Here is a 14,715-nt window from a genome sequence, read left to right as displayed (position 1 = left end):
ATTATTGTTCTAATTATTATCAATGTTTTTGCTGCTTAAAAAAATTTTTTTTTTTAAATACTGAGAAACTGATACGTTTTGTTTTTCAGGATTCTTTGAGTAGAAAGTAAAAAAAAAATTTGGTTTCAACACCGATAATAAAAAGAAATGTTTCTTAAGCAACAAATCAGCATATTAGAATGATTTCTGAAGGATCATGTGACACTAAAGACTGGAGTAATGATGCTGAAAATTCAGCTCTGCCATTACAGAAATAAATTACATTTTAAAATCCATAAAATAGAAAGCAGTTGTTTTAAATTGTAATAATATTTCACAATATTAAGTTTTTTTTACTGTATTTTTAATCAAATAAATGCAGCCTTGGTGAGAGTAAGAGATTTTCAAAAAGTTAAAAAAATCTTAATAATTTAAAATTTCCTAGACTGGTAGAATAGTTGTTGAGCTTGCTTTCTGCTTGTGTTGCTTGAGTTGCAAACAACAGTTTGTCTTCCATCCTTATTGATTTTCAGCACTGAAAACCACTTATGGCCCCTTTTTCTTCCCTGCATCTACAACTCTCTCTCTCTCGCTCTCGCTTTTCTCCTTGGATTCATGTTATAAGGATCCTTTGTGTATTTTTACTGTATTTTTAATCAAATAAATGCAGCCTTGGTGAGAGTAAGAGATTTTCAAAAAGTTAAAAAAATCTGAATAATTTAAAATTTCCTAGACTGGTAGAATAGTTGTTGAGCTTGCTTTCTGCTTGTGTTGCTTGAGTTGCAAACAACAGTTTGTCTTCCATCCTTATTGATTTTCAGCACTGAAAACCACTTATGGCCCCCTTTTCTTCCCTGCATCTACAACTCTCTCTCTCGCTCTCGCTTTTCTCCTTGGATTCATGTTATAAGGATCCTTTGTGTACGTCCCTTTTGCTTAAGCCCAATGGGTTATGGGACACCCCCTGTGGTGCGAGGTGACCCCCGATTTGGGGGCCTCCTTACACCATTATGAGTGTATTAATTTTTTTGTTTTGTTAAATTTGTCTGGAGCAGACATTTTTACGTAGACTATAAATGTGTTTACACCGAAATCACAGTCACAGTTAACAATGTACCACGTGCTAGAATATTGTTTTATAATTGCATGTATCACAGCGAGCACGTAATGCATGCTTTTTGACATGAAAGTGTCTCTCTAAAAGAGGCTTTTCAAGTCCAACCGCTTTGCTGTGAGGCAGAGGAAAGTTTTAAGTATCAAGATTCATTTTCAAAAAGCTGCCTTATGTTTGATGATTGATTGGTTAAAATTTGTATATTTCCACCATTTTTATATTTCCTTTTAAAGGAATAATTGTGCATTTATAATTCATTGCATTTATTGTATCTGATCAATTTCTTTTTTTTTTTTTTAAGAGAGAGGGGAATAAAGTTGTTACTTTTAAAGACGGGAGGAAAATAAAAATGGGGACCCTGATGGAGGCACAGAGCCAGCCACAATGGAACAGATGGACAGTCCCTGTACACCTGCTGTAGAGCTTTATGCTGCTGAAAAGGTCCTGGGATCCTTAACCCAATGTCACAGTTTATGATCTGCTGAAGCAAAGCCTTTTCTCGCATACTAGCACAAGCTTGCACACTTTAAGTGCAGCCAGTATGATTGGCATGTGAAAGTGAACATTGCCATCTGTTGCTGTGGCTGCAGCGTTGAGAGGAGGCACAGTAATATCTGGCCAGACTCTATTGAACTGAGATATGTAGTATTAAATAACATTATTTCAATAGTCACGATCAATGCTGAATCATTTACTTACTGATGTATGTGATGAGAGAGGGTTTTTTGTGATATCAGACTGCAGGACAAATGGAACTTGAAAAATGCGGTCCAGTGTCAGTTTATTGTGGACAGCCTTGTTGAGGGCTTCATGGGAGTATCATGCCATGTTACATTTTTTTTTAATCAAATAAATGCAGCTTTGGTGAGCATAGGAGACTTCTTAAAAAACATTACAAAATCTTACTGACCCCAAACTTTTGAATGGTAGTGTGTATTCATCACACTTGCTGCATAGTCAAGCTACAAACGTTCAAATGCAAAATGAACTAATTTTGTGCTAATTTGATTGATTTTGTTGTTGTTTTATTCTCTGGCCCCAGAACATACCACACTTTCTAAAAATAGCCACTGAGATACATAATTTGAGTGTCCCTGCCTTACAGCATATGTGCCGCTCACATGCAGTTAAATACATAAACCCATAATACATGTCTTTATCATTTGCTTGACTGTATAATTCAGTGAAATGACATCTTACAAACAGCAACAGAAAAGCATGGCAAATAGTTGTCTATTCATCTGTTACCAAAATACATTGTTTCATTCAGGTGCAAAGAACTGAAAGGGAATGACTGTGATTGAGTTCAGACACAATGAAGGATGAACAAAGCATGATGATGTCTATAATTTGACTGAAGTTACATAATATTTGCAAAATCGTGCAACACGTAAAATTGACAATTTTTAAAAAATCTACTATTTGTATTTCAGTAGTGTTTTTTTCTATTTGAAGATCTGGTTGTTACTAGTTGTTTTAGTAGTTTTGTCTTTTTTGCTTCTAGAACTCAGTATATTCCCAGTTCTCTTCTTATGCTAAAGTTCACGCCTCAGTGGGTCTTTTGTGTTCAACAGCTCTTTGCTTTATGCTCAAATATATTTATTCTGATGGGTTTTTGCTTACTCTTTGTGTGTCCCAGCACTTTGTCATAAATTCCTAAATGTATCTCATGCATTAGCTAAATGGATGTTGCGTGCATTGCCCTAGTTACTGCTTTAAATTTGATTGAAGAATTCTTAAACCCTTCAGATCCTGATCTGATCTAGAAAGAGTGTAGAACCATTTCTGTTCTGATGAATGGGTTTAAATTCAAACATGTGCAAAACACAACAACAGGCATTCAGTGGGTATAATGGAGGATTGAATGCTGACATTTGAGACATTGTGCCATTATTATCCTGCTCTCTTATAATACCAGCTGGATGCCTTTGATATGATATTGAGTATTGTTCTGATACTTATAAAAGAAGAATTAAGGCTACTGATGATCAAATGAAAGTTACATGCATAACATGTTGACTGGCTGCCTCTCTTTTAAGAAAACAATTTTTTTTAAAGGCATACTCCACCCAAAAATGAAAAGTCTCTACTCATTTACTCACCCTCATGCTCTCCAAGATGCATGAATTTCTTTCTTCAGATGAACACAAGTACACAATCCTCTTAACTGGTTTATTGTATCCATTTTATTATAATTGATTTATAACCCTACCGTTTACCTCCTCAGGTATGTTAACACCAGTGCAACGGAGTTTCTATGACCCCACCTCAGCACCAGGCCAAGGTTGGATATGGGAGTGGGAAAATGACGCAGGTTCCTGGACGACCTATGACATGGAGGTTATCGTTGCCTTGCAAGCGGCATGGGACCGACAGCAACCCTGGCTGGACCTGACATCGATTGGCTTTTGCTACTTTGTGAACTTCCAGACCATGACCCAGATTAACAGGCAAACACAGAGGCAGAGGCGCATGCAGAGACGCTCCGATAGGGTTTACCCACTGGTCTCTGGGCCACTGCCTAAAACCTCACAGGCTCGGGGTACAGGCTCAGGAACTGGAGGCATGACTAGAGGAGTTACATCACGTGGGGGCTCAACCGGGGCACTTCTTGGGGTTGGTATTTCTGGTTCTACTTTGAGTAGAAAAGGAAGTGCGGTTTACCCAAGCGGGACACTTTCGATATCATCTCTCACTCCTCCTGGACAGCCATGTTACTGTCAGCAGTGCATGCTGGTGTTGAGTGTAAAGTCAAATGGCACTTCATCACAGACACTGGGACGTGCAACAAAGCCAAACAGTCCTAAATTCAGCTTTGGGACACTTCCATCCTCCTCTGCATCCATGTCTGTTTTAAACTCGTATTCTCATACACTACCACAGGGCACATCTTTAAAATGCTCTCTCTCGGAAGAAGCCAAGAATTCTGCTTTTGATCAGTCATTGTCCCTTCTCACGTCGGATACTGCCAATCTCTCAATCTCCTCTAGCCGTTCATCACCTCTAACTCTGCCATCGCCGAATCAGCAGCCTTCATCCGCCCCAAGCTCTTCGTCTTCAGCAACATTTGTGGCTACTGCTATGCTTATTAACACATCAACCAGTCCCACATCATCCACAGATTTGACGTCATCTTCAACAACGTTGCCCTCTCAACGCTCCGCTGCCTGTGCTGCCCCTCTACCAACTCGTGCCAGTCTGACAGGGCTTAGTCGGCCTGCTTTGCACAGAATTGCCATGGCACAGTCACGGGCCCTTATTGCCTCTGGGTGAGAAAACAATCTTTTTCTTTCAATTTCCCCCAGTATACATTATAGTTCATGTCGTTATAATATACAATATCGTTCAAAAGTTTGGGGTCAAATTCCATTTTAAAATATATTTAAATACAATTTAATATACATTTTTCTAATAATATTTCACAATATTTTAGTTTTTACTGTATTCTGATCCCAAGCTTTTAAACTGTAGTGTATATTTATTACATTATAAGGTTATACAATATTAATATACCAATGTTATATTTGCATATAATATTATATATTATTTGGACACTTAATGTGGTGTATGAATGTCACTGCATTAGATAACAAAATATAAAATGTGGGTGGTATTTATTTTAAAGAAAGATACAAGCACAGTTTACAAGAAAAACATTGGGTTTAATAATAATAATTATTAATAAAATAATAAATAAACCGTTCATAATTAACAAATTGAGCACTTTTTGGATGCTATCGACATGTTCTACTGACAACCAGAGTCCAGACAATGACCAAAGAATATTAACCTGTGGTTACTCTGCTCAGAAACATTTGTGAACTTCGGGAAACAGACTTTGTCGACTAAAATCACCGGCATATATAGTATAGTGTTAATAGGTGTGAGTTCAACTCATGTATTAGTGTGTTCTTGTATTTTACCCTCCTCTGTGTGGGAGTGTGTTTCTCACACCGCTAAATCATCCATGTCTGCTCTGTTTGATGACCATCTGGGGACAGAATGGTCTTATTCATTCCCTCCCCACCCCCTTTATGTATATAGCTGTTTCTCTGGCTTTTCCCGTGGCTCTCAGTGGTGATTTCATGTTCACGCTGGGTTTCTGCAGCAACCTTTGTTGACATGACATGGGCTGGTCTGCATTAGCAACACAATGCTGTCTCACTGAAGCATTTGACATAGTAGAGTGTGTGTACATGTCTACGTTAAGAAGGATTTGGGGTAACGAGCAAAAGGTTTTGACATTGACTGTTGTAACAATTGTGTCCCAGTGTTTTCTTGAAGCATTAGACATGACATTTTCTTGATGGGGGTTTGGGATGAAGCTTGAGTGGATTGAAGCTAGAACTGAAGTATTTTTACTCTTTTGTGGCTAATTTTGATGTTACAGAGTATGTACTGCTAAAGACAGCGGATCGATATATTAATCAATAAAAATTTGACCTAGGCTAGATTATAAAACAAATAAAACTATCATCTAACACTGGTGTTACATACATGTGTGAGTGTGTGCTTTCAAATGCAGGAGAACACTGCGAGTCTGCTCTTTCTAAAGTACCTCCTGTTTTAGACATAAAGCCATCTGGAGGCATAGTGCAGCAGTTGTTGAGCATGTGTGTGAAAGAAAACAAAGAGACAAGTCTGTTGTAAAGCAAGATCAATGGTCAGTGAAGGTCAAAAGCTTCCCCATTGGCTTTTCCCAAACAGCCATCTACCCTCCAATGTCAGGCACTTCTGTTATTTCAATGGAAAACAAAACAGGCATATAAATAACAACTACTTCTGCAGTATTTATGATTGGCTAAAATGCATTTTAGCCAATCATAATCTGTTGATCTGTCATAATTTTAAGCAAACATGCAACATGTCCTTCTTTTACCACTTAACCACTTCAGCATATTTGCTTCAGTTTTCACTTTCGTGTGAATAACATCATGTTGCAAATAAAGTGTGCTGCCAACAGAACGTCTGTTCAAGAGAGAGAAAAACATGTGGCAGTAAACAAATTATTTATCAGTGTCAAAAACCGGTTTCTATTCTCATTTGTAGTGGCATTTTTCATTTATATCATTATGAAATTGTTGATTTCCGATTCACCTGTCCCTAAATGACACATCACAGCTCTTTTTTTTTTTTCTCTGTCAACCTTTGTTGGCATCAGCAAAGTATTGTTATTTGAGTTTCGGAAGGAAAAGAGCATGACAATGAAGAAATTTAACCATAAACGGAGGCATTGCTATTTAGGTCAGCTGCTATGTACCTGTTGACAATAAAATGTCTAAATAGACTGTTACACTTGAAATTTAGCATTTAAAATATAATTCCAAATAATGCATTTTACATTTCTATGCACAGGCAAATAAGAGTTTTGTTTAGAATATGCTTTTAGATAAACTCTTACCTGTAGATCTCTTGATTCTCCTTGATTTCTTTTAAATTGATGACTGTTCATTGTGAAGTGAAATCTGATTCGTTACCTGATAACTTAGTAGTGAACATTGACTGTTAATCTCAAAATATTCGACGTTTTCTGAGCGCAGACTTTTAAAGCCATGCATGTGTGCATTTTAAAGTATATATATATATATATATATATATATACAGTATATATATATATATATATATATATATATATATTATAATCGTAAGACCCATGAACATCATAATGTAATTGTCTGTGGCCTTTATTAAATGTATGTTCTGTAACTGTAAATGAATTGTTGAGGTTAGTCACCAACCATCTGGAAAATAAAGTATAATACTTAATATCCGACAGCAAGATCAGTATATGCATGACATGCAGACTCAGCAACAGCTGCTACATTCATACACATTTTTCTAAATGTATTTATGTATAGAAAATTTTTTAAGACTAGCAGCTAACAGACTGCAGTAAAACGAGATAAGAAAATAAGTGTGAGAAAACACAGCAGACAAGACCATTAAGGGTGTAAAGAGGGAAGTAAAAGAACTGTACATTAGAGTTGCTTTCTGTGGGTTTTTCTTTTTCTTTTTTTCGACAAGAAAACTTGCTGTGAGATGCGTTTGTCATTTTGTTCTTCAGTTTTCACACTGATTTGTCCAAAAATGTGCTTATATAATGGTAAATAGTCATTTGATACTTAGCCAAAAGTGTCAAAATGCACTTTCAGTTAAGTATCATATAACTGTCTGTTGATGTTGGAGGCAAAACAATGGTTTATGTGCACGTTAGTCGTTAAACAAGAACTACATGTTGAACTCTAAAAAAAATTCAATATAGGTTGCTGAGAAAATTCTTGGTAATGAAGAAATTGGTAGAATATCTGTGTCTTAGTTTTATGCAACATTTATTATGATATCTATAGAAATTTAGTCAAATTCATCTTTAACTTTATTTTGTGTTTTCTCTTATGGCCAATGAAATTCACTCAGAATACGAGTGTGGGGAATTTTTTTTTATTTTATTTTTTTATGTAGGGTGGCACCCAATAAGGCAATACTGCCCCCTTAAATATCACTTAAATATTTTTTTGGTGATGTAGGAGAACATTCAGCAAGACAGCAGCCAGTTTGTCCATTGACCTTATAGAGCTTTTTTTTCCCGCCTAGGGTACCAACAGTACCAGTGAAGAATCTCAATGACTCCAGCCCTGTCCATCCGGCTTTAGCTGGTAGGAAAATAAGACACATTCCTAATACATTTTCAGAAATGATAAGCTAACTGTACATTACATATTCTAGTTTATACATTGTAATTTGTTAATACATATGTATTATGATGCACTGCAGGTATTACAGGTATTCTGATGAGTGCAGCAGGACTACCTGTATGTTTGACTCGTCCACCAAAACTAGTTCTGCATCCCCCACCTGTCGGCAAGAGTGACATCAGACCAATTCCTGGCATTGGGCACTGTTGCCGCAAGACCACCAAGAAACAAGCACGCAAAGGTAAGAATTCATGGGTATTTGTACTTCTAGACAAATTCACAGATAAATACATTGTACTGCAGTGTTGCTGCATAATTTTGTTTCTGAAAGTTGCTACTGAGGAAGTGATGACTAAAGTCCTTAAGTAAGGTTGCACTTTATCAATTTATGGCAAAATATATTGTGGTGAGTCATAAATAAAGTCATAAAAACACAGAAACATAAATGCAGCAGCCACCAATCACTACCAGCTGTCGCCATCGATGGCCATTCAACGGGTTTATATACACACCAAATGAAATTTGAATGAAATTTGAAATATAACATAAGTGATTTATTTTCCAGGTAGAACACCTGAGGAAGTGGTAAAAAGGTACTTACAGAAGGTCAGGAATTCACCAGAAGAAGTAAGACATCATTGTTACTTTAAAATAAGTGTTAAGATAAGTGTTTTTTAAATTTTTATTAAAATAATTATAATTTTATTGTGCAAAATATTTCTACAGTATTTTTAATTCAAATTGATATAAAATTGAAGAACACTTTACAGGTTTCATAATTTTCAATATTACCAGATAACAAATTAATAACTCAAATTAATTAACAAATTATACAACTACTGTAAGTCGATCCAACCTTACCCAGATACATACAGTACACTCAAAACGGTATGTACTGTATTGCAAGCTTGACTGTTGTGTTGTTGAAAAATTTCGAAAATATTAGCGCTCAGTAATGTATAGTGCATCCTACTTTACCTGCATACATAGAGTATAAGCAATATGTACTATATAGAATCTCGGCTACGTGATTGTTTCTGTTGTCGCAAATTTGTAAACTGTGTTATCATGCATCTCTATATAAGTTGGATACAACTTTATCTGCGTACACTCACATTAAGCGAACTGTACTGTATAGCAAATCTAAACTGCCTGATTTTATTTCATCACAAAATGTAATTGTATATCATTCTGCTCTTTATATAAAATTGGATATAGAAATGTCTGCATACATAAAGTACACTTGCATAGGGTGATATATAGTATTTAGTAAATCTCAACTGCTTGATTGCTTGTGCTGTCGCAAAATGTAAGCTTTATTATCATCCAGCTCTAATTTGCTAAATGCATGAAGATATTAAAACTTTATAAACATTAACATCATGATTTTCTATGAAGCTTTGAAACAATGTGTATTATGAAAAGCGCTATACAAATAAAACAGACTTGACTTGATGAGAGCCAGCTAAAATAGGTTGCAGTATATGTCAACCTCAAAAACCTTTAACAAACTATCCAAGGTAAATAAAAAAAAAATTAGATATGGGTTTATATGTAACCAGTATTAAAAAATTTGCGCTGACTACAATGTCTTTTGTATGGTAATTTATTGGCTGCCAAAACCATTAAAATTCAAGAGACATTTAGAGACAAAACACTAAAATTAAAAAGACAAGACATTCTGGCCATAGTATCACTGGTTAGATCAGGTGTAAATGTTGCATCTTATTGACTATGATGTAAAAAAAAAAAAAAAAACATTTCTTAACACTTTATATCTACGTGATAGCTAGATTTTTTTTGTGTGGGTAGTTTGTGTTATATCAGTAGTTTCTGTATTTAATTTCAGGATTGTACTATCTGTATGGAGGCTCTGGGGGGACCCTCAGCGTATAAGGGTCCAGGTGTTGCAAGTGTTTCACGTGCAGCGTCCGTTGGACGACTGGCACAATGTGGGCATCTTTATCACCTGCAGTGCCTAGTGGCCATGTACAACAATGGCAACAAAGATGGCAGCCTGCAGTGTCCCACATGCAAGACAATATATGGAGTAAAGACAGGCAACCAGTCGCCTGGTAAAATGGAGTACCATGTCATCCCGCACTCACTTCCAGGACACCCAGACTGCAAAACCATTCGCATCATCTACAACATACCGCCTGGGATACAGGTATAACTATATCATATGGTATATAAAGCTATGTTCTATAAAAAACAGTCAGATTGTAGTCCATTTTCAGTGCATCTTGGTTGTGTTTACACTTGGACTCCACACAATCATTATTATATTTAATAGAAAATCTCCTCTCCTATCCTATCTCTCCCAAGGGTCCTGAGCATCCAAATCCGGGGACGCCTTTTACTGCAAGAGGATTTCCCCGTCACTGCTATCTCCCAGACAATGAAAAAGGACGCAAGGTAAGTCCTCTCATCATACAGTACGTGTTCAAAACTACTGTTCCCAATTTTGGGGTTGGTTTTTGTTTTTTAAATCTCTTATGCTCATCCAGGCTTTATTTATTTGATCAAAAATATAGTAAAATCTGTAATATTGTGAAATATTATTGGATTTTTTTTCTCTGTGCTGGCACAGCTGAATTTTCAGCAGCCATTATTCTAGTCTTTTAAATTATTCAAATATGTAACCCTGGTCCACAAAACCATACATCATCTGAAAGCTGAATAAATATGCTTTCCATTGATGTATGATAGGATAGGACAATATTTGGCCGAAATACAACTATTTGAAAATCTGGAGTCTGAGGGTGCAAAAAAATCAAAATAGAAAAAAAAAAAGGTTAAAAAGTTTTGATATATTTACGGTAGGAAATTTTTCAAAATATCTTCATGGACATTTACAGTAGCAAAATATCTTTATGGAACATGATCTTTACTTAATATCCTAATGATTTTTGGCATAAAAGAAAAATCAGTAATTTCGACCCATACCATGTATTTTTTTGCCTATTGCTAAAAATATACCCAAGCCACTTAAGACTGGTTTTGTGGTCCAGGGTCACATATGCCGTTTTGATGCTCAAAAAACTTGTCTTATTATTATCAATGTTGAAAACAGTTGTGCTGCTTAATAATTTTTTGGAAACCATGATATTTTTTTCTTTGATTTATAGAAAGTTCAAAGAACAGCATTTGTTTGAAATATAATTTTTTTGTGACAATGTAAGTGTTTGTCACTTTTGTTCAATTTAATGCATACTTGCTTAATAAAATAATAATAAGATTTTTTTTTTAAAAAAGTATTGACTCGACTTTTGAATAGTCATGCATTTTTCTGTTGTTTTACATCAGTGAATCATTTGGAAGGATTGTTTTGTTTCTTTGGCCACTATACACTTCTGTCTCTGAGGTTAAACTTCAGGTATATTTACATCAGAGTATTGCAAAGTTGTATTGCTGTTGAAACGTGTCAGCACATCTATTCAACAAATGTACCAAAGAGGGTATGAGAACACATTTAGATTGAATGTATTTGTAATTATTATTATTCTTTTAATGATATAATAATTGAAAATATTCTTTTCAATATATTGTCTGGTTTTTAGGTGTTAAGGATGTTATTGGTGGCATGGGATCGACGGCTGATCTTCTCAGTGGGCACCTCCAGCACCACAGGAGAATCAGACACTGTCATCTGGAATGAGATCCATCATAAGACAGAATTTGGCTCCAATCTTACTGCACATGGCTATCCAGATTATGGCTATATTGATAATGTACTGAAGGAGCTTAAAGCCCAGGGCATCACTGAAGACGAGGAACAGCAACTGTGAAGAGGACGGGATGTGCTCGATGGCAGTGAAAGAAAAATAACTGTACTAGATGTTCTAGGAGTGCATTTGAACTCATAAATGTATGAGGATTCATATGAAAATTATAACTCTGATGAAAACAATGTGACCAATTGGTACAAATAACTATGTAAATGAGGTACAAGTCAGCAAGTATCCTAATTTCGATACAAATTTGGGGATGAAGTAACAACTAACATGAGAATGATATTTGGTTAAAGGTGAAAGATAGGTTTGAAAGAAAAAGAAAAGAAAGAAACGTATGAAAAGCAAGAATGGGAGGTGGAGGGGACTCGAAAAATGAGGGAATAGAAAGACTAAGAAAATGCAGGTTATGGAAGCAGCTGACGTGTTTTATCTGCTTAAGCGATGTTGCGGTGTAAGTTGTGTAAAACAGTTGTAAGTGTGGTTGTATTTAGTCAACTCTGGTACCTCTAACTGGATTGCTTGCTCTCAATCTGTTTACTAGAACTGAAAAATATAGATTAGCGCATATGAATGCTTGTATTATAATTTGTATTATCATACACCCTCATTCCATGTATTGAGAACTTGTACTATTTTTGTACGGATGATAATGTGTACATACGATTCAGAGTTTTGATTAATCAAAAAATGTTAATATCAACTTGATTTTAAAATGAAAATCACTTTTATGGAGAAACTGAATTAATTTATGCTGGTTTATATGAAGCATACGAAAACCAACTAATTGTTCTTCCTCAGATGAGATGTCTCTAATGCGTCTAATAGTTACAGATTATAAAATATCACATTTTCACGGTACAGGAAACCAATTTTGTGGTTTAAGCTAAGAAGTGCTGCTTTACTCCACATTCAGCATTAAATATGTTCAGCTTTAATACAGAAGAAAGCTATGAGCAAATGTAGCTAGATAGATGGGTAGTTTAATGATCCCTAAGGGTCAGTTTAGTAATAGTTTGCCAAAATGAATTTTGCATACTCAAGGATTCATTTTGCATAAAATATGAAATAGCTCTTTTTAACTGTTCTTCACTGTCCTTATAACCTGTTTTAGGCCAGTCTGTATGTTAGGTCAATTATTGACCTGTTTTATAATGATCCACTTGTAAGAATGTGCCATTGTTTGGTATGTGTGCATGTGTGAGCCCATGCATCATGTCTATGTTTGCATTTGTGCTTAATTAAATGTAAGAGTGTATGCTATGCATCCACAACACAGAGGTACGGTGTTACTCATCTGCATAATTTTCTTCATGCATTTCTGATTGTATTTCTCTTTTATATTAATGTTTTCTTCTAAAAAACAGTTTTGAAGTCGACCAACTGCATTATGTTGAGTTTTGTAATGTAAATTTTGCATTTTTTTTTAGGGGAAAAAAACTGACAAATAGAGAATCAAGCATGATAATTCCTGCACATGAAAATGAAAAATGACAAAAAAAAAGAGAGAATCGAATGCTTTTGCCTTTATCGTATCTCCATTCATTTTTCATAAAATACTGTAGGCCATTTTGTTATGGTAATCTGTAGATTTTATGCATAATGAAAGATCAAGATAAAGTGCATACAGAAAATAATTGAATCCATTTTTCTTTTGTCTTTTAAATAAATTGAAGATGCTGCAGCTGTTGTTCCCTATCAATACTTCACTCGTACTGCGTCTGCTTAAGACGCTATGGGGAAAACTAGTTTTTCTCAGAATACTGAAGCCTTTCAATAACGCAGTGTAACTGCACGGCCATTGGTTCGTGCAGTCTATTAAAAACGAACCAATGGCTCGGCAGCGGAGCTGCACGAGCCTATGGCGACAAAGCTCGTTAGAATGGGCGGGGCATCTGGCTATATAAGCGGGCACTTTGCCATAGGATCCTCAGATTTCTTCTCCTTCAGCGACGAAGATGTTCTTCGCTGATCTACGAGACTCGAAAGCCTCTCGCCGTAGAATCGCCTTCGCAGCGGATCAAGCTGAACTAGCGACCCTCTGCTCGGCTGATTTGCCGCTTCTACGCTGCCTTCAGCGTCGCAGCAGCAGCGGTCCCATCTGATCCACTGCCACCATCCGGCGAGCCTAAAAGAGCTTATTTCTAAGAGGTAAGTTCTAAAAGAGCAAAATTTCTAGTGACATTGCAAATGTCGCGCTGTGAGTGTGGCTCGTTTAGGGAATCTTGCATGATGCAGAAGGGCAGTGAGTGTGTCGCCTGTCTGGGCAGCCCCTTTTCGTTTGCCTTCACTGTATGCTCTTGGCCCCCACTGGGTTTCGAGGCTGTACAATTGATCTTGGAACGATTACTCGGCGTCGGGCTGACCTCTGCGAGTTTGGCCCTATTGCCTCCTGCTGGGCTTCCCTGCAAAATACTTGGTCCCTCTGGGCCCCATTGGTGCTCAAGGCAAGTTCAAGTATTAGTTAATCTACGGCAGGATTGTACTGGTTCCCCATAGCGTCTTAAGCAGATGCAGTACGAGTTAAGTATCGATAGGGAACGTACTCGGTTACTAATGTAACCTCGGTTCCCTGAGATATGGGAACGAGTACTGCGTTGCTGGCCTTGCTATGTAGCTGCACGACCCAGTCGTCGCTTCAGTCGAAGTAACCTGAGGACCTTATGGCGAAGTGCCCGCTTATATTGCCAGATGCCCTGCCCATTCTGGCGGGCTTTGTCGCCATAGGCTCGTGCAGCTCTGCTGCTGAGCTATTGGTTAGTTTTTAATACACTGCACGAACCAATGGCCGTGCAGTTACACTGCGTTATTGAAAGGCTTCAGTATTCGGAGAAAAATGAGTTTTCCCCATAGCATCTTAAGTAGATGCAGTACTCGTTCTCGTATCTCAGGGAACCAAGGTTACGTTAGTAACTATGTTTATGTTGCAGCCTTTTGTTAAAATGCTTTAAATATTCTTTCACATCAATTTACACTTCATACCCCATAATGACCAGATCTGTGATGAGTTTGCATTTAAGAAAAATATGTATTTAAATTAAAAAGTAAATAAATAAAAAAATTAAATATACACTGAACAAAATTATAAACGCAACACTTTTGTTTTTGCCCCCATTTTTCATGAGCTGAACTCAAAGATCTAAGACTTTTTCTATGTACACAAAAGGCCTATTTCTCTCAAATATTGTTCACAAAT

General features: G+C 36.4%; 1 protein-coding gene across 1 annotated transcript; it reads left to right on the top strand.

Moving 5' to 3' along the window:
- The first annotated feature begins 3,302 nt into the window (after positions 1–3,302).
- LOC107603012 (E3 ubiquitin-protein ligase DTX4-like) lies at positions 3,303–11,607 on the top strand. The gene is made up of 7 exons (XM_016295674.1): positions 3,303–4,362; positions 7,685–7,746; positions 7,865–8,026; positions 8,351–8,412; positions 9,635–9,955; positions 10,114–10,203; positions 11,349–11,607. The coding sequence occupies exons 1-7, from the start codon at positions 3,323–3,325 to the stop codon at positions 11,574–11,576; spliced, it is 1,965 nt and encodes a 654-aa protein (XP_016151160.1). The 5' UTR covers positions 3,303–3,322; the 3' UTR covers positions 11,577–11,607.
- The last annotated feature ends 3,108 nt before the right edge of the window (positions 11,608–14,715 follow it).

This window comes from Sinocyclocheilus grahami, unplaced genomic scaffold (genome assembly GCF_001515645.1).
Source record: "Sinocyclocheilus grahami isolate Dianchi unplaced genomic scaffold, SAMN03320097.WGS_v1.1 scaffold339.1, whole genome shotgun sequence".
Classification (NCBI taxonomy): Eukaryota; Metazoa; Chordata; class Actinopteri; order Cypriniformes; family Cyprinidae; genus Sinocyclocheilus; species Sinocyclocheilus grahami.
Note: the sequence above shows the minus strand (reverse complement) of the source record. Positions and strands in the feature narration are given on the sequence as shown.